Below are 20,250 nucleotides of genomic sequence, written 5' to 3'. Positions count from 1 at the left end.
AAAACTACATGTTGAAAGAATACTTGATTGTGGGACTATACACTCAAATAGAAAAGGATTGCCTAATCAAATGATTTTGGACAAAAAAATGAGTAGAGGAGACTCCGATTTTAAATATTTACCAGATGGATTGTCATTTATAAAGTGGATTGACAATAAAGCTGTGTTCACTTTATTTCCAACTTTCATGGGTCAGAAATTACAAATGTAAATCGAAAAAATAAAGATGGTTCTTCAGTTTCGGTTAAATGTCCAGCTTCAGTATCAGACTACAATAAGTATATGGGTGAGGTAGATCATGCAGACAGGTTCCGTGCTGTATACAATATAGAGCAATATAAAGTTTTAAAAACTTTAATTCAAATAATACATTTTTATAAATACAGTAAAACTTCCGTTAACGGTCTCCTCTATGTAACGGTCAATTTGTTTGGTCCCGTCGAGTGTTATAGAAAAAATACATTAATACATGTACTTCTAAATAGCGGGCACTCTAATTAACGGTCAACATTTAAAAGTTTATCAAATGGAAAATTATTATTTCGAAATTAGTTTTGACATTTTATCTTAACGAACTTAATTTATGATGTCGATAAGGCGATAACACTTGTCCATGACTGTGTATTTTGTCATTTGTGTTCAGTGTATGTTTAAAACTTTTCGAAGTACGTACCTATAATTTCAATGGTGTCCAAACGAAAACATCTAACTTTAACAGAAAGAATCAAATTGTTAGATTTTTACCAAAAAGAAAATGTGAGTGCACGTACTCTTGCAGATAAATTTGGAATAGGAAGAACTCAAGCCACCGACTTAATAAAAAACAGAGGAACGATTTTAAAATTATGGAAATCTCACGGTAATGATCAAATGAAAACTACAAAACGTCGTAAAACCGAATCAGGCAATATCAACGAAGTTATATACGAATGGTTTTGTGCAGATCGTGCTAAAAATATTCCAATCAGTGGACCAATACTTAAAGAATAGGCTTTACAAGTAAGTAAAGAATTTGAATGTGAAAATTTTAAAGCGTCAAATGGTTGGCTTGATAAATTTAAACCACGCTACAATATATCTTTTAAAGTGGTTTGTGGCGAAAGTAAATCGGTTGATACGGAAACAGTGGACGAATGGCGTATAAAAGTCAAACAATTAATTTCTTCATATGAGCCACGAAATATTTACAATGCAGATGAAACAGGATTATTTTGTAAAATTCTTCCTAATAAAACATTAAGTTTTAAAAATGAAATTTGTACTTCTGGGAAAAAGTCTAAAGAGAGATTGACGGTCATGTTATGCGTTAATTTAATTGGTGAATTTGAAAAGCCACTAATCATAGGTAAATCTAAGAAATCTCGTTGCTTTATGAATGTGGACATAAAACGCTTAGACCTACACTGGGAGTCAAATAAAAAATCATGGATGACACGATGTATAATGACTGAGTGGTTAATGTGGTTTGATGAAAAAATGAAAAAACAAAAACGTAAAATTATTTTGTTTTTAGATAATGCAACATCACATCCTGATTTAAAACTACAAAACATTAACTTAGTATTTTTACCACCAAATACGACGTCACACAGTCAGCCTCTAGATCAAGGTATAATCCAAAATTTTAAAATTATTTACCGACAAATGATACTTAGGCGAATATTATCACAGATAGATGTAGTAAAAGATGCTGATGAACTTGCAAAAAGCATTACTGTATTAGACGCTTTGATGTGGATTAAACAGTCTGTAAAGCAAATAACTGGTAGTTATGTTACTAAATGTTTTAAAAAATCAGGTTTTATTTTGGAAAATTTGTCTGTAGATTTAGATAACACAGATCTTGAAAACGAAATAATTGTTGGTGAACAATTAGTTAATATGGTGCCAACTCATATGCAAGGTGAAGAGTTTTTTTTGGTCGACAAAAATCTAAGAACTAAAGAAGATAGTACTGATATTAAGTCATTCATAATAACAGATAATGACGAAGAGGAAACACATGAAGAAACTGAAAAAACTGAAGAACCCGAGTACACTGTATCAAACTATTCTGAGGTTTTAACTCAAATAAAACAATTATCAACTTTCACTCTTCAAAAAGGTGACGTAGATGGTTATGACATGTTAAAAACCGCAGAAATTTATTTTGAAAAAAAGTGTTCAAATAATCAAATGAATCTAAAACAAACTAATATAACTCAATATTTTTATTTTTAATATGTAATAAAAGCTTATGAGATTTTTTTTTAATTTTAAACTGTACCTACATTATTTCGTAAATCATAAATACAATTTTTAATACCCATATTCATATGCGTTATTTTAATATTGGTGTTTTATTTTTAAAATTTGTGTGACCTCTATATAGCGGTCACCTGGAAGGTCTGTTAACAGTCACCTCTGTAGGACGGGCACCTCTAAATAGCGGTCATTATTTACAGTCCCTTCAGTGACCACTATATGGAAGTTCTACTGTATATACGTAATCAACTATCATGTATGATATAATACCCAAACTATCATTTTGTGGTGTATGGATACTTCACTTTCATAGCAATAACTATCAAGCGTTGTTATGATAATCACTATTGCGTTAAACTATCATCGTGTAAGGCTGAATGCACACTTGCGTTAATTAACGTGCGGCGCCACTGCGACACCGCTGCGTGGCCGCAGAAACTCATGCACATGTCTGTTGTTTTAACGTGCGGTACCGTTGCGAGGCTGTATACAAACGTGGTGACCAAGGTACGTAACAATGTCATCAGTCGTATTTGTCTTTTTGTTGGCGATAGATGTCTATCAAAAAAAACGTGCGATTTTGGCGTACATTGTATACAAAAAATTTGTTTAAAAAAAAAAAGAGACGTTACTGGGTACATCCTTACATCGATGATAGACTAGCTAGAGGTGGCTTTATTACATTTTTTTCGAGTTTACGAGAAAATCCAGATAAGTTAATTAACTACTTTCGTATGAGTGTTCAATCGTTTGATGAACTTGCAGACAAAATAACTGACATGATTAAGTCTCAAGATACATGTATGAGACTCTGCATAACTCCATTGGAAATGCTAGCTGTGACTTTAAGGTAAGTGCATTTTATACAGCATATCATTCTACTGTTTTGAAAATTAATTACCTGAACAATTGAATAATAATTCTATGATTGTAATAAATATTCAATTTTAACTCGAAAAAAATTATTATTTATTAAAATTTAACAGGTACAAATAATAATACAAAATTTTAATGATGTAAGTTATTTTATGTTATCTGTATATATAAAACAGTAAGCTGTTTGACTGCTATCAACGCACAGCTCAAACCATTGGATGGATCTGGCTGAAATTTGGCATACAGATAGCTATTATGATGTAGACGTGCGCTAAGAAAGGATTTTTCGAAATTTTGAATTTAAAGGGTTAAAATCGGTTTAATATTTTTTTACCCGGTCGATAACTGCGCTATTGAAAATGAATTATATTAAATAAAACTATTAAAAAATTATTAAAAAACTATTAAAAACTATTTAAAAACTATTAATTTTATTTTTGGTAGTAAATGACGGGTATTGCATAAATATTAAACAAAAAGATCTCGCAACAGTTGCCGCAGCGGCACCGCACGTTAAAAATACGCAAGTGTGCATCTGCCTAAATCCGGCTTTACAGCTGCGCTTGTTTATCTACGTCGGCAACGGCGGTAACGCACGTATCTATTTCGTTTCCGGCGATAGCGGCGGCGGCTTGTTTACGAGCGGATTACTGCAGCTAATTCCACGCTCCGCACGCGCAGGCGCGCATTATTATTACTATCAACATATCTTATCAATTATTAATACGAGTGATAAGCAAATTGTTGTTTATTAGAAAGGTACATAGGTGCAAAATGTGTTAGGTACTATAATAAAAATAATAATATAATAAATGTATAATATAATAATAATATTTATAATAAATAAATATATAATATAAATATATGTCCCGATACAAATAATATATGAAATTATTATATATAAGTCAATAATCAATCGTCAATGGTTAAAATAGTATTCCCAATATAAAATTCACAGTCACAACTCACAAATGTTTACAGAACACAATACAAATAAAACATAATATATGCATTATATCCATATATAAACATTCTTTTAAAAGAACCATTAACATAATATCATGACAAATTAAATTTGATTTGTCATGCATAATATTATGTTGTTTCAAATTATGATATAAAACAAAATAATATTGTTAATGTTTGAAAATTATTAATTTTAAATTATTAAATAACCCCTTATTTATTAGAATTAAACTCAGTTTCAGATTATTCTTAGTTATTATATATTTGTTATTATATTTTATAATGTATTTTATGATTATTCAATTTTTATTCAACGTTTTTAGTAATATGTACATTTTCTATTTGTCCATATTATTTATTTTCTCTCTTTGTGATTTTTCAAATATTATTAGTTATAACCATACTCAAACATTATATTTATTAGAAAAGGTACATGGGTGCAAAATGTGTTACTGTCAATGCACATCTTGTCATATTAGTTACATAATATATAATACAATATATACTATTTTAGTTCTTAGTTTTAGTTCTTTAGTATTATACAATAACCCATTTAAATATTAAGTCATACATTATAATTTTACTGCATAAATTTACGTTGTACGGAGCATTTACCGAATATATAATTTTTTTAACACATAAATACTTCATATATACAATCTTGAAACTAAATTTTTTTTGTACTTCTCTATAGCAGAAAACTCTTTACAACAAAAAAAATGTTTGGTCCCAAACAATTCTGTTAAAGAGAGGTTTTACTGTTGTTGTGGGCTATCACATATTCCTAGAAACATGTATAAATAGAATTGTGCGTAACACAATATCACAGGTATTGCACACCTATATTTGATTAAGTTAAACTAGTAATATATATTAATAAGTGAGAAAATGTATTTTCGCACACATATGTTAATACAAAAGGGATTAGAAACTGTAAAGCTTGTGTGGACAATGCCGAGTATTCTTGTTTCACGTCCAGCCAAAAATTAGTGATATTTTTGGTTTTGAAAGCGGTTTTTAGGGTGGAGTCACTGGTTAAGTCAATAAATAATTATTTTGCCAAAATACCATCTGGAATGTTTTTAATATAATCATCTTCGAAAGGGTTTATGATCCATTTCATTTCTGAGTTATCCTCTGGAAAATATTGTAAAATATTGGATTTTAGTAAACCTGGTGAGGACTTTTCCTCATGAAAGTCACCTTACCTCTGTGTGGAGAAGAAGGTATTTATGAGTACTGCCCATTTCGTTACATAATACTGTGAATAGTCTTGAATTGGGAGGTCTGGCTTTGATTAGATTTACGATTTTTATAGCACTATCAAGAACTAATTTTAAACTTCTAGGCATGTTTTTAGATGCTAATGCTTGCCGGTGAATCATACAATGCATAGTTTTACATAATGGGGCAAATTTTTTATTCTTGTTGCAACTCCGCTCAGCCTTCCAGTCATTGCCCTTGCTCCATCAAAACAAAAACCCACACATTTACTCCACGGCAGATTTATTTCAATCAAATATTCATTAATGGTTGTAAAAATAATTTCAGATGTTGTGTGGGTTTGTAAAGGCTTGCAAAACACAAACTTTTCAATAATTTCATCATTGCGATCAAAACGTATAAATACCATTAATTGAGCCATGTTAGCAATATCAGTACTCTAATAAATTTGTAGAGCAAAGAAATTACAATCTTTCAAATAAAGCAATAATTTATTTTTTATATTTGACGACATGTCATCAATTCTTCTTTTGTCAGTATCGTTTGAAAGTGACACTTTTTCTATCACTTTTGCAGCCTTGTCTCCAAGAACACATCTCACGATTTCTTTAGCTGCTGGCAATATTAGTGTTTCCCCAATTGTGTGTGGTTTTCCATCTTTAGCAATAATTAAACTCGCTAAATAAGATGCTTTAACGATATTTTCATTAAAGTTCGTAAAACTAGACATGCATTTCGATTCCTTTTGGAAAGTAGTAACTTTTCTTTGAAAAAATTCAATAGGTTTATTTTCTGTTTCTGGAAGCTTCGATAATTGGTGGCGCTTAAGTAGCGATGGCTTCATGCTTTGATTTGAAAGTGTTTCTTAACAAATTACACATTGAGGTAACGGAGTAGAATTTTCAGAACCTAATTTACAACGAATCCAAATTGTAAGTAACTATCGTCATATTTGCGATTCGCCTGTGTTTTCTGTTTTTTAGTATTTAAGCTTTAACTTTCTAAAAATCTTTTAATTTTACTTAATTTTATATCAAAAAAATGTACGAAAAAACTACATAAAAATATAAAATACACTTGAACAACGCGTATGACACTCGTGAATAAACCGAAGGAACTCACAAAACTAAGGTAAAAACCCATTATTGTGAAATAAGAATACGCCTTCTCGGGCTTATCCGATAAAGTTTATCGATTTATATGATATTAAAGAGAATATTGTTATCTTAATTGCTACGATTACACACGACCTCCACACCATCAAATAAATATTAATTAAATCAAATAATATTTAAAGTTAATAATAATTCGTACCAATTTTTTTATAAAGGAAAATTACCACAGGTTGGCGTACCACAGGTTGAGAACCCCTGGATTAAACGATTACTGGAAAAAACATAATTTATTTAATTTTACATGTTTTTCAAATTATATGAGTCGTGATCGCTTTCTATTACTTTTGAGATGTTTTCATTTTTCCCAGAATCCTACTGACCAATTTGAAAATATTCCTACTGATAGACTTTTCAAAATTCGCCCTCTTATAAATTATTTTAATACCAAAATGAATAATATTTATTACCCAAATAAAGAGCTTTCACTCGATGAATCAATGGTATTGTGGAGAGGTCGCCTTATTTTTCGACAATATATACAAAATTAACGCCATAAATATGGTGTTAAATTGTACATGCTTACTGAACCAAATGGCCTTATTATAAAATTTGCTGTATATACTGATATTTTAGATGATCTAGGAGGTAAGGGTTATGCTGCAAACGTAATACTACATATTATATCCGAAAAATTGAATAATGGTCATTCAATCTACATGGACAATTTTTATAATTGCATTGATTTAGCTGAATAATTATTACAAAAAAGACATATTGTACGGGCACATTAAGATCTAACCGAAAACGTATTCCTGAGACCGTAGTAAAATCGAAATTAAAACCTGGGGAAACAAAAACAATGTACTCTAATGGCATATTGGTTGGTAAATGGAAGGACAAACGGGATGTTATGTATATTTCTACCAAATTCAAAAATAATTTGATACTTGCAAAAAATAAAAAAGGTCACGAAAAACTAAAACCAGAACCGTTTGCAAATTATAATAAATTTGTGAGTGGTATTGATTGGCAGGACCAAATGAACAGTTACTATCCATTTTTGAGAAAAACCATTCGTTGGTACAAGAAGATAGGAATACATGTGATCCAAATGCTATTATTAAATTCTTATAATTTGTACAATCAATCACAAGTTGGATCTAAGATGAAACTCTATGATTTTCATTTGTCTATTCTTAGTGAACTTTTACCAGCAATTCCAAAACCAAGACTAGATGCTAAAAGAAAACACATTCCAAAAACACATCATATAGAAAAAAATGGAAGGGCACTTCGTAAAAGATGTTTTGTTTGCGCAGATAAGAAAATACGGAAAGATACTTCATATTTCTGTCCAACTTGTCCAAATCATCCAAGTATTTGTCTAGAATTATGTTTTGCAAAATTTCATTATAATATATAATTTTTTTTTTGTTTATTTAAAAATAATTATAAAAGATAAGTTTTTTTATTTGTTTCAACTTAATAATATTAATTTAAATTGTTTCTTTATTTGAATATTTGAATAAAAAAAATATATATTTATCGCTAATTGGCGTCATTCAGCATATGATGTAAAAATTATTCAATAGTGCTAACAACGCCAAATGGCGTCGTTGTAAATTTTATTTTGAAGATACGCACCGCTGTAGGTGCTACTAATATATGATACGCAGCGAACGTGTTAAAAACTAATATTGAAAAATTCTAGAATAAAATAAAGGATTCAGAAATAATTGTATTACAATTTTTTTTTAGTCACAATTCATTCAATGAAACACTAAACAATCATTTTTTTGAAAAAAAAAATTAGAAAGATTGTTTAAACTATAACTATAATTAATATGATTAAAAATATTTAAGAACTTAATCTAAAAAGGTCCAAATATTGTTATCAAATGAAGCGGTATGCTACAACGCACTGTACCAGTTATGGGTTAAACATAAAAATTCAATATTATCTAACTATATAAATTACATTATCTTAATATACAAGTATGAATTATCAAAACCAATTAATGTAACTGGATAGTTGGATACATTTGGCTGCTAATGCTGTTTCGTAACTTTTAAAAAATATAAGTACATTACAGTAGAATTGAAACTGAACATCTCAATATACTATTATTATACTACGAATAAATAGTTATATATTTTTATATGGATTTCGTAACTACTACAAAAAAAAAATTATAATGAAACTGAACATTATTCTTTAACAACTAAAATAAAATGACAATATATTATTTACATAAGACGTAATGAAATTTTGAATAGTTTGATTCATAATTCATATTATTATAATAATATTATAGTGATTCATATGATATAATGATAACATATAGCCTAACATTATGATAGTGGTGAATAAATTACGCGCATGCGCAGAATGCTTAAAATACATTCCTGTGTTTAGACCACGGATTAAGATATAATGGACTGGAAACGACGAGGTCGGCGGGGGTCAGGGGACGGCTACCAAAAGATTCCACTGATAATAACACTGGGGACCCAATGTTTTCAGCACTACCCGTGTCGCATTTGGTGCCGCATTTTAATCCGATAGAGGAATCACGTCCGTGAGAAGGATAAATAACAATTTCAAAATATTTAATTATTTATTATTAAAACATTTTTTTTAAATGAGAAATCGTAAGCGCAATGTAAAAGGATGCTCTAGTTAGGTATCCCACTTTTTCTTTTTTTAAACCACCAAAAGCCAATTATTCAGCTTGGAAATCAGCAGTAAGTAATGCTAATAATGAGGAAACAGTTTTAAAATTGGTATGTGCTGAACATTTTAGACCTGATGATATATTAAATAGCTATTTGGTATCACATGATATTTCCAATGTATTACTTTCTTATATAGGTACCTTAGGGTGGTCCTTATTTTTCGATCTCTGATTTATTCAAATAAAATCCCCCAAAGTCGTTGGATAGTGATAAAAATGAGTTTTGTGAAATTTGGGAATGACTGAAAATAATTAACCCGTGCCACAAGAGCGCCAAAGATTGATATACCTTGATTTTTCAAGAAAAAATTTTTTTTGGTTTTTTTAATCGCAGGTCCTAAAATAAATATTCGTTTTTTAATGTATACTTAACTTTATTTAAGAAAACAATATTTTCTAAAATTTATATTCTGATCTATTTTATTATAAACTTACAATTTATTAAGGTAATTATAAAAGAAAAGAAAAAAAATGTATAAACATACTTATTATGGTAAAAAGGCAAATTATCATATTTGATTTTAGAAATTTTGAGTAAATTTTATTTGACAATTAAAAAAATTTATATTAATTATTGCTTCATATCATAAAATAGATGTAATATACTAATATGTAATATAAACACTAAACAGACTAAAACAATATCATGTAAGTAACAAATGACAGTAATATTTATCATCATTGCATGCAATTTTATTTCTTCATTAGTGTTCCTTTTCTTGAGTCTGGATATGTTTTACGATAGTCGTACACAACTTGCAGTAAATATTGTTTTTGGCTTTCATCTTTTATTATTTTGTCATTATACTCTTCTATTAGTTTAACCCCTCGCTCAGTAACATCATTGACAACAGGTATATTTTTTATTATAGCTGCAGCTTTTTTGTAGTTTTCATTATTTTGCCAAGATGACGGATAAATTTTTAGGAATTCAGTATTTATTTTGAAGCGGTTAAAGAGTGTCATAGATTCTGAACATATAAAATCTTCAAGACCTTTGTTTAAAATTGAATCAACTTGGTTTTGTTTGAGAATATATTGTTTTTTGAATTCGTCTTCGAGTCCGTATTTAAAGTCGTTATCATTTTTTCTTTGTTTCCACGGAGACATCCTCGTCAAAAAATGAAAATGCTGCAGCTTCTGGAGATAAATACCATAAATGCCCACACATTTTTTTTATGGATATATCTGAAATACTCTGATCAACTGACTGATATTTTATTAAATCTTTTAAAAATGTTAAATCTTGTAGTGGCGCACATGTAGAGGAGCTTTAAACACAAACCTTTACATATAATTTAACAATAAACACGCATATACTAGCAATAGATATTTCTTCTCGTTGTTTTAAATCAAACTGTTTTCGAAATATATATATTTTTAAACAGTATATTGCTTTGGCCATCCACCGTGCATGGTGTATGGCTCCAGGTATTTTAAATGAGAGTCCTCGTGGTGGTACTCCTCCAAGAAAAATTATGGTTAACTCTAACAGTTCTCTATAATCTTCCCTAGGGAGCTTTTTATTTAAATAACTAATACAAAACTCTTTTATTTCTGTACTGACGTTGTGCAATAATTTTTAAACATATTAATTTTTGATACCAGGTTCAAAATTTGTAGTATTTACATTTGACCAAAATTCTCTAAATCGTTTAAAAATTGGAACGTCTGGACCTGATGTAGTTATACCAAATTTCACTTCAAATACACTCCTCAATACAATTTCAAAAATATGATGCCGACACGGCACGTATAAAATATTACGCTGTAGTAAATTCTCCAATAAAACAGAGGCACCTTTTATACGACCCATATTGGAGGCAGTTGTATCACAGCATAATGCTTGAATATTATCTGTAACACACCAATCTTCAAGTGTTTTAAATATTGCATTAGCCTGATCAACTCCTGTCCCGATATCAAGATATATAATAATGTTGAAACCAAAGTCACAACAAAACTAAAACCTCTTTAACACGTTCACGGCCACGTGTCACATATATGTGACATGTGTGTTTGTTCTGAGAGACCGGTGTCACATATGTGTGACACGGTCATTATGATGTTTAATAGAGAATTATTTACTCCGGTTTTTCCTAACAAATATTATTTGTGTCGTGGTTTAATTATACGTTATCTGAGGAATTGATTTATATAGTTGGTTTAAAAATTGGCCGATAGATGAAGCTGTTATTCTTTTATTGTTATTGTACGATATTTATCATATTTTGGTTTGAAATGCACTATCTTAGCACATGTTCGACTCGTAATCTATCGTTATCAAACGTAATTAATTATTATTAATTATTTTCACATAAAATATAAATTAACATAATAGAATAAATTCATAATTTTAAAAATTATATGTTAACTATGGATCCTGCCGCTATTAATGAATTATTATATGCCAGTTCAGACGATGAAAGTTTTAACGAATATGACGATAGTTCCGATGAATATTTTCCTGGTGATAACGAGGAGCCGGAAGTAAGTGATGACTCAAATGTTTCTAGTGATAGCGAAGATGATATTATAATAAGTGATGATTGGGAAACCAATAGAAATGAAGAACCTCAGTTTATTCCGTTTACTGGAAATCCAGGGTTACTGAGCCATGTGCCAGATGATGAACCATATAGTTTTTTTTAATTTATTTTTCGATAATGAACTTTTTGATAATATAGTTGTATGGGTAAATCTTAAAGCAAATTCCATAATATCTAAAGGTTTAACACCAAAATCAAATCTATCTACCTGGTATAATACTGATGTAGTTGAATTAAAAAAGTTTTTAGGTTTGACTATTTTGATGGGTTATTTAAAATTTCCGACCCTTCGCACTTATTGGTCACAGAATGAAATTGATAATCACCCTATTTTTGGTAAAACAATGAGTAGACACCGGTACGAAACTATTTTACGCTGCTTGTGTTTTTACCAACTAAATTTAGTTGACCATTCAGACCGGTTACATAAAATAAGTAATGTTACAAATCATATAATTAAAAATATTCGTACCAAGTACTATCCGAACGAAAATTTATCCTTAGACGAATCTTTGTTGTTATGGAGGGGCAGACTAAGTTTTCGTCAATATATACCAAGCAAAGCTCATAAATACGGTATAAAGTTTTATGAACTGTGTACAAAAGATGGGTTTATATTGGATATGTTGATATATAAAGGCAAAGGTACAGTTGAAGACAGTAGAGGTGTAACATTTGGAATTGTTGCTAAGCTTATGGAGCCATACTTAGGAAAAGGTCATACAGTATATATGGACAACTTTTACCTGTGTGTACCTTTAGCTCAATTTTTATTTGAAAATCAAACTATGGTTGTTGGTACATTGAGAAAAAACAGAAAAGATAATCCCAAAGATACTTTGAATGCTAAATTGAGAAAAGGTGAAGTAGCTCATGTCCAGAAAGGCAATATTCACGTAATTAAGTATAATGATAAAAGAGATGTGTGCATGATTTCCACCAAACAGAAACTGGATTTTGTAGAAGTCACAGACAGATTTGGACGGAAAAAAATGAAACCTAATATTATTGTTGATTACAATAATAATATGTCTGGTATTGACAGGGCTGATCAAATGATCAGCTACTATCCTACACCTAGAAAATGTTTACGATGGTATATAAAAGTTTTTTTTCACCTCATGGATATGTGCTTATGGAATGGAAATCTATTGTATAATACGAACGTTAAAAATATGGCTCATTTAGAATTCAGAAAATGTGTTGCAAGTTATCTTATTGGTATTTCATATAATCAACGTGTAGTTAATAATAGACCATCACAGAAAACGCATAATCTTATGAAAGTAAATATTAGAAAAAGATGTAGAGTTTGTCATCAGAATAAACTGCGAAAAAATACTGCTTTTGTTTGTGATACATGCAAGGACGATAAAGGGAACACAATCGGTTTATGTCCTGATCCTTGTTTCAAAATTTATCATTTATAATTAGACGTTACTAAAATTATTTTTAGTTTGTTTTAAAAAGTAGTTTTGTAATTATTTTTTTTTTTTGAGATTTTTTTACTATAATAGTTCTTTGGAACTAAAATCTTTAACTCATTGTTATTTTTAACCAAAATTTTGTTTTATTTTATAATTTTGTTAAACTTTGGTGATTCATTCGTGATAACTTTGTTTTTATACATTTTATTGTCATATAAATATTTAAAATTTGTTTGGTAAAAATATGTTTTTATAACTTTTGATTTTAATAACAAATGGTCTAATTTGTTAATTTTATTATTATTTTGCTTTGATTTTATTTCAAATAATGTTAACTGTTATTTATTATTTTACAAGAAGTAATTTGTTTAATTTTTTATAAATTTTGTTTATACATTGATGTTGAGTTGTTTGTATTAAGTTTAACATTTGTTAATTTTGGTGTTTTTTATAAATATAATTTTGACTTTATTTTGAGATGTACCAGCTGATGATTTCTTGACAAGTAATGATATTTGAATCATTTTATATTTGCGTTAATTCATTGGAGATGATTTTCGTATAATTTTTTTGTCTAAAAACTTATTCACCAAAAAAATACCTATTATAATATTATGCAATGGTGATTACTGATTCTTCTATAGAAAAATAATGATGTCACATATGTGTGACATCAGGTTTCTGTAAAGGATAACCACTGAAAAAACCTGATGTCACACATATGTGACATGTCTTTAATATCCGAAAATACTTTATAAATAATATTATAAAATATATTACTATGAGATACAATGAGTTCATGTTTAATTAAAAGCTATTTTATGAGATGGTTTATTTAAAGACCACTCAAATTTAAGCCTTGGTCGTGAACGTGTTAAACAATATACCAAGTATGGGTCAGTTGGTTCGAGAAATAATCCATTTTCAACTATCCAAGATAAGATAAGACAAAAATAGATATTTATTGAATTTAGTTAGGCATTGCATTTTATCTTCAACAAACCGATAAAATAAACCATAATGTACAATATTGTATTTATACTTAATACTTTCCTGTTGTATGCATGAAGTAAGTTATATTTCAATATTATAATACTTGTTATATTGATTATTAATATAGATTATAGTTAACAAAATAAACGTTCTATATTGGATGTCACAATGGTACTCTTTGTCCACAAAATTTAGTATAAAAACGCTATTTGTTTGTAAAATAATAATTCTATGAAAAACAGTAAAGGATGTAAAATTTATAAAAAAGTATTTTATACAAATATTGTTAGATAAAATTTTGTAAAAAATTAATATTTCATTGGTCAGAATTTAAAATATAAAATAATTTGTGAAAATCAAAAATAAATAAGTTTGGGGCTCTTGTGGCACGGCTTAACTTTTTCTGATTATCTTGAAACTTCTAATATTACATTTTTATATCTAATTAAACCAATCTAGGGGGTTTCCCTTGAGAAATTTAAATATTTTTTCAAAACTGCCATATAAGGACCACCCTAATATATATATTCCATGTTAAATACATTTTAATCGTAATTTGTCCACAATCACGCGCAATAGGTAATATCAATAACATAAAACATAGGTAATACAATAACGTTCGCAATGATCAACACAACGTTTCCAATTGTCAACAGTAACGGATTCTATGGCTATATTTGCCAAGTTTTCAACATCTGTGATTTTAAAACTGTTATTTTTATTTGCAATTTCCCCTTTAACCTGGGCCCATATCAACTCGATCGGATTATATTGACAATGATATGGGGATAGCCGTATGACTTCATGCCCCATTTCTAGAGCAATTTCATCAAGTTCATATCTTTTGTCTTTCGGTTTTAAAAGTTTTACCTGTTCTCGCAGCTCACTGAGTGTTTCAAATGAAGCGAATTCCACACCATTTTCTGCAAGCCACTTTTGATAAGTAGCTTTATTGTCATTTGATTTGGGATAATTTTGAACGAGAACAGAATGGTAAGGGCAGTTGTCCATTACAATGACACAAGGTTCTTCCAAGTTTTGCATCATTTCGATAAACTATTTTTTAAAAATTGTAGAGTTCATTTGAGTATGATAATCAATATTTGCCCCTGATTTACATCAGAATATTAATATTGCTCCTTTTACAAACCCAAATGCACTTGACCCAGTAAGACAAATCATAATTCTACTGCCCTTTCCAGTTGGTACTTTTAATCCTTCTGTATTCTCTGGATTTTGTCAAATTGTTCCACGTGAATGATTTTGGTTCACCCACGTTTCGTCTAGATATATGACCGAAGGAGTATCATTATTTAACGTTAAGTCGTGCATTTTCCTTAAAAACCTGACACGCATGGCAACTATATCGTTTCTTTTCATAAGAAAACGACGGCCGTCATTATATTTTTTGTACTTAAAATGTAATGATTTAAGAATGCGCCACATGGAAACCTTAGATCCCTTATAACTGTTAATTTTTGATGATATGCAGTTAAAACTTTTTGTGATGTGGGAAACTGACCTTTATCGTAGAATTCGTGCACAATATCTGCGTCAAAATCATCAATATCAGTTGCATATTTCATTCCTTTGTATGATTTTCGAGGAGATGTAAATGACGGACCATCCACGGGTTCTGCAGTAGTCGATTTGGCCTCTTCAGAAGTTATCCGTTTCACTGTACCGATACTAATATCACATGCTTCTGCAGTCATTTCCTGACTTTTTCGAAAAAATGTAGCTACAACGGGGTTATTTTTGTCATTTACTGATATTTTAAAAAAATTGTACATATTAAAAATTGTTTTTTTAGTCTGAGAATGTACGTCAGGTCGAATGGACATTTTGTTCAAAATTTTTTTCGTGCTTTTTCTCAAACACAATAAAAACTCACTGATAAGTCGTATTAAAGTCGTAAAGTTATAATGTTGTCAACAAAAACAATCGTCTAGATAACTCCAATGATGTAAACATACCAACAAAATAATGTGGTTGTTATCATTATCAACAGTAATACGTTCACCAATTACCATGCAACTTTGTGTTTATCAAGGAATATCTATAGCAGGGATTCCCAACCGCTGTGCCGCGGCACACTTGTGTACCGCAAAATTATTCAGGTGTGCCGTATATTTTTTGTAATTTTATAATTTTTTAAGCATAACTAAATATGATAATCAAAATTATAATTTATATTTATGATAGCATTGACTTCAAAATTCCCTTGAAAATAAAAAATGATAAAATATCCTGATAAAACAGCTATAATATTATATGCCAGGGATGGCAAATTGGATTTTTTCTACGTGCCAATTTATGACATAATTCAAAAAAAAAATTTCAGCCGTGCCATAACTATTTTTATTAAAACAGCAAAATACAAATACAAAATATAAATGAAAAATTATTGATTTTAATGTAAAAAATTATGTAAAACTGGAAATAATGTGAAAAAAATATTAAATTATTATTGTTTGTTAGAAATCTTTTGCTTCATTTTGGTTGAAAGGTTTTTTTATATCTGGTTGATATGATGTTGATTGCAAGGCAATACATGCTGCCGAATCTTCCTCCGTTAATCTGTTCCTAGCCTTTGAATGTGTATGATTTAATACCGAAAAGAGACTTTCGCAAGCATATGTTGAAGAAAAAATTGTTAACAATGAAATTGCTAATTTTTTGACAGAATAAAAATTTTCTGGAATATTATTCCATACTTCTAATATTATGTTGTCAACACCGCAATCTGTTTCTTCGTTATGTATTCGATGACGTTCCAATTCTTCGATACGCTCTCGCATATTCACAAATTTATTTGTCCAAACTGGATTAGTTTGCAAATCGATTAACTGCATTTCTAAATTTTCTAATCCCATCCAATTGAGATAGTAATCATTAAAATCTTGCACATCGAATAAATCGGGATAATTAATATTTTTTATTAATTTTTCAATTTTTTTAAAATCATGAAACCTTTGTGAAAACTGTATTTTAATCAAATCAACAATATTTGAAAATTCATTGGTAAAATCCCAATTGGTTTGTTCAAAAATGTCCACTTCACCTAACTTCACCTAACATTTTCTTCACTTTTGGGAAGTATAGAAATTTTCCAGATTTGACATCGTTAATAAACATATCTATTTTAATTTCAAAACCTTTTATAAATCCAAACATGACTTCAATTGTTTTCTCGCGTCCTTGTAACTTTTTATTCAAAGTGTTCAAATGTAATGTTAGATCTGTGAAAAACATCAATTTTGCTAGCCACTCTGTATTATAAAGTTCTTTAAATTCAGTCTTATTATCATGTAAAAATAGGCGAATTTCGTCCAAACAATTTACAAATCGTTCTAATGATATAGCCCGGCTTAGCCTTAACATCATTTAAAATTTTTTTAAATTGTCTTTTATGCATATCACGAGCAACTATAAAATTAATAATTTTATTAACTTGTTCTGACAATTCTTTTAAATCACTTGTGTCGACTTTGGAACACAACATTTGCTGGTGTATGATGCAGTGAAATCCAATTATTGGATGTCCAACATGCTTTTCAAATAACTTAACAAAACCTATTGATGCTCCAGTCATATTGGGTGCTCCAATATCCGTCGTAACAGAAGTAATTTTTTTTAAATTTATGTTGAGTTTTTTTTAATTCATTGACAACAATATCACAAACATCTGTACCTCTTGTTCTTTCTGGTATATTAGCTAATTTTAAAAGTTCCTCACGCATTTCATTCCCGTTTGAAAAACGTGCGAAAATTTCTAATCTAGCAGATGACTTTATATCTGTTGTTTCGTCCAAACAAATCGAGAAAAAATCACAATTATTAATATCAGACTGAAGTTGATCAGAAATATTGACGGTCATTTTTAAAATTCTTTCTACAGTATTTCTACTTAGTTGTAATTCTTGAATTCTCTGAAGTATTTTATCTTTATTATTAAAATCTTGGAATAAACTAGGAGCAGCTTTTAACATGACCGTTTTTAAAAACTCGCCCTCACAAAATGGTTTTGAGTGTTTAGCAATTAAATGAGAAATTTCAAAACTTGCTTCAGTGACATTATTAGAAGTTTTTACGAATTTACATAACAAATTAGATTGGTTTTCAATTACCTTCAAGCGTTGAGAAATAACTTCTTTCCTTTCAGTAATATTTAACTCTGAAATTTCTTTGTGGTTTGTTTCAAAATGTCGTTTGATAGAAGATGTCCGAGATACAATAACTTCAGAGCACAGACCGCATCGACTTTTATCTCCATATTTAATAAAGCCATATTCAATTATCCATGATGGTAAAAAATTTCGAACATCCTGTAATTTTTGTTTTTTTGCAAGTGGCATTTTAAATAAAATTAATATAATAACGTAAAATTCGCACACGGTGTATTCTCTCAATACACGAACGAGAACTGATTACCTATATACGAGTAATATTAACTTGTCCACACACTTCTAGTAATCTAGTGTCCCACTATATTACAACATATAAATTATATTTTATAATAATAAAGATAAGATATCTGAGCCGTCATAGTTCTGTACTAAATACTATTAAATAAAAAAAAGATAAGATAACAATACGTCGTTGTGAAATATATATTATTAATATAAATATATATGAACAAATTAGTTTTTCGAATGCCATCGAAAATCTCACGATTGCCAAGCTTGGCACGCGTGCCACTTATTTGCCATCCATGTTATATGGGATCCTATACTACCCGATACGGGTATTACAAGCAGTTGCGTTGACTTTTACCACATACTAAAATTACTACATGAAAACATAGCCGGTGCTCATTATAATGAAAATTGAGCGCGTGTAATTATTACGCATTATACTGTATAGGTATTTTGATCAAGAAATATTGTAAGTTAAATTTGAAAATGGATAGATTTTTAAAAAAGCATAAATTAACAGATGACAGAGATGTTAGTGCAAATGACAACAATTTAAATATTGAAATTAATATTAAACAATCAGCTTTAATAAGTGATAAAAGTTTAAATTTAAAAATTAAACGTAAATATGTTAATAATTATTTATGTTTTGAATTTAGTTTTGAATTTACGTGGAATGGTGACATTGATTATCCTTTAACAGTTTGTATCGTTTCAACTGTTTCACCCGTAATAAAGGAATTATGTAAAAAAACACCAGTCTCGAATGTCAAATTAAATTTGTATGATATATATTTATTTTTATTTATTTAAGTGTGCTGTGGAAATTTTTAAAATGATCAAGTGTGCCGTTAAGTAAAAAAGGTTGGGAATCCCTGATTTAGAGTATCTCATAGTGGTAATAAAATGTTTGGCAGTGGTAGGTAAGATTATTAAAAAAAAATTCATATCAACAAGGCCAGATGTTCAATGTTTGATTGCTGCGTCATTTTTAAATTACCGCGCTTCTTTAGTCACACGTTTAGGAAACCCTCACGGAAATTTGTCACCGGAAGCCCTACTGCGGAGTCGCTAGTTTCGTGAAATGTACTGTACAAGAGGCGACGATAACACCGCAACATCATTGCCGCCTAACAAACTGACGCGGACCCGTGCGGCAGCCGTTATCGAAACGGCAGTCGCCGACCGTGTCCTTACTTTCTCATCAACCGCCACTCCGCGGCACGCAACGCCGCATCGACCCCCGTCCACCCATCCATCACCGGACAGGGGACGCGAGCGGTCGCTACGACGTCCGACAGGTACCACCATATAACCGGGCTGTTTTTCCGAGATCGCGTACGGAGACACATCTCGTCGTAAATCTCAACTTATTTTATACAACAAGTGTTACATTTGTGCACCCTCATTCTTTTTTTTATTATTAATATTGTTAATTTCAGTGTGTTGACAAATAATATATAATAACAACTATCTGAAGTAACCCGCGTCGTTTGTTTATTATTATTTTTATTATAATATTGTTCATCACTGTGCACAACACCCGCGACCCGTGCGCACACCACCACCACCTGTGTGCCGTGTCAAAATTGGCTCCCCGAAAAGGAATCACCGGTCAAGTACGTGACAGGTAAGATACTTTTCCGCTAGCTTTACAACCACGCTTTGCTTTCGTTAAGTTTTACTTAGTATTAGGTAATTCG

The 20,250-nt window shown here is 29.8% G+C and overlaps 5 protein-coding genes across 5 annotated transcripts; 3 read left to right on the top strand and 2 right to left on the bottom strand.

The window, feature by feature from the left end:
- Positions 1–88: 88 nt before the first annotated feature.
- Positions 89–1,068, top strand: LOC112689930 (jerky protein homolog). The gene is made up of 2 exons (XM_025563811.1): positions 89–207; positions 663–1,068. The coding sequence occupies exons 1-2, from the start codon at positions 89–91 to the stop codon at positions 988–990; spliced, it is 447 nt and encodes a 148-aa protein (XP_025419596.1). The 3' UTR covers positions 991–1,068.
- On the top strand, positions 991–5,656 carry LOC112689929 (tigger transposable element-derived protein 6-like; the record flags this gene model as incomplete). The annotated part of the gene is made up of 3 exons (XM_025563810.1): positions 991–2,136; positions 2,868–3,094; positions 5,638–5,656. Coding segments are annotated over 3 exons (1,392 nt in total), but the record flags the coding sequence as incomplete, so codon positions are not given.
- Positions 5,657–12,332: 6,676 nt separating this feature from the next.
- LOC112689928 (piggyBac transposable element-derived protein 4-like) lies at positions 12,333–13,139 on the top strand. Its single transcript, XM_025563809.1, has one exon. The coding sequence runs from the start codon at positions 12,333–12,335 to the stop codon at positions 13,137–13,139; it is 807 nt and encodes a 268-aa protein (XP_025419594.1).
- A 1,575-nt stretch (positions 13,140–14,714) lies between these two features.
- LOC112689927 lies at positions 14,715–15,176 on the bottom strand. The gene has a single exon (XM_025563808.1). The coding sequence runs from the start codon at positions 15,174–15,176 to the stop codon at positions 14,715–14,717; it is 462 nt and encodes a 153-aa protein (XP_025419593.1).
- Positions 15,177–17,189: 2,013 nt separating this feature from the next.
- On the bottom strand, positions 17,190–18,457 carry LOC112689936 (zinc finger BED domain-containing protein 5-like; the record flags this gene model as incomplete). Its single annotated transcript, XM_025563818.1, has 3 exons — positions 17,190–17,505; positions 17,594–17,732; positions 17,824–18,457. Coding segments are annotated over 3 exons (1,089 nt in total), but the record flags the coding sequence as incomplete, so codon positions are not given.
- Positions 18,458–20,250: the final 1,793 nt, after the last annotated feature.

The sequence above is a fragment of the Sipha flava genome, unplaced genomic scaffold (assembly GCF_003268045.1).
Source record: "Sipha flava isolate LNK unplaced genomic scaffold, YSA_version1 484_pilon_pilon, whole genome shotgun sequence".
Lineage (NCBI taxonomy): Eukaryota > Metazoa > Arthropoda > Insecta > Hemiptera > Aphididae > Sipha > Sipha flava.
Note: the sequence above shows the minus strand (reverse complement) of the source record. Positions and strands in the feature narration are given on the sequence as shown.

Bases quoted from the DNA above. Each gene is read 5' to 3' on its own strand.
- LOC112689930 (XM_025563811.1), top strand. From the start codon at position 89: ATGAGTAGAGGAGACTCCGATTTTAAATATTTACCAGATGGATTGTCA. The intron at 208-662 runs GTAAATCGAAAA...TTAAAACTTTTC, and splicing joins ATGGGTCAGAAATTACAAAT to GAAGTACGTACCTATAATTT.
- LOC112689928 (XM_025563809.1), top strand. From the start codon at position 12,333: ATGTTGATATATAAAGGCAAAGGTACAGTTGAAGACAGTAGAGGTGTA.
- LOC112689927 (XM_025563808.1), bottom strand. From the start codon at position 15,176: ATGATGCAAAACTTGGAAGAACCTTGTGTCATTGTAATGGACAACTGC.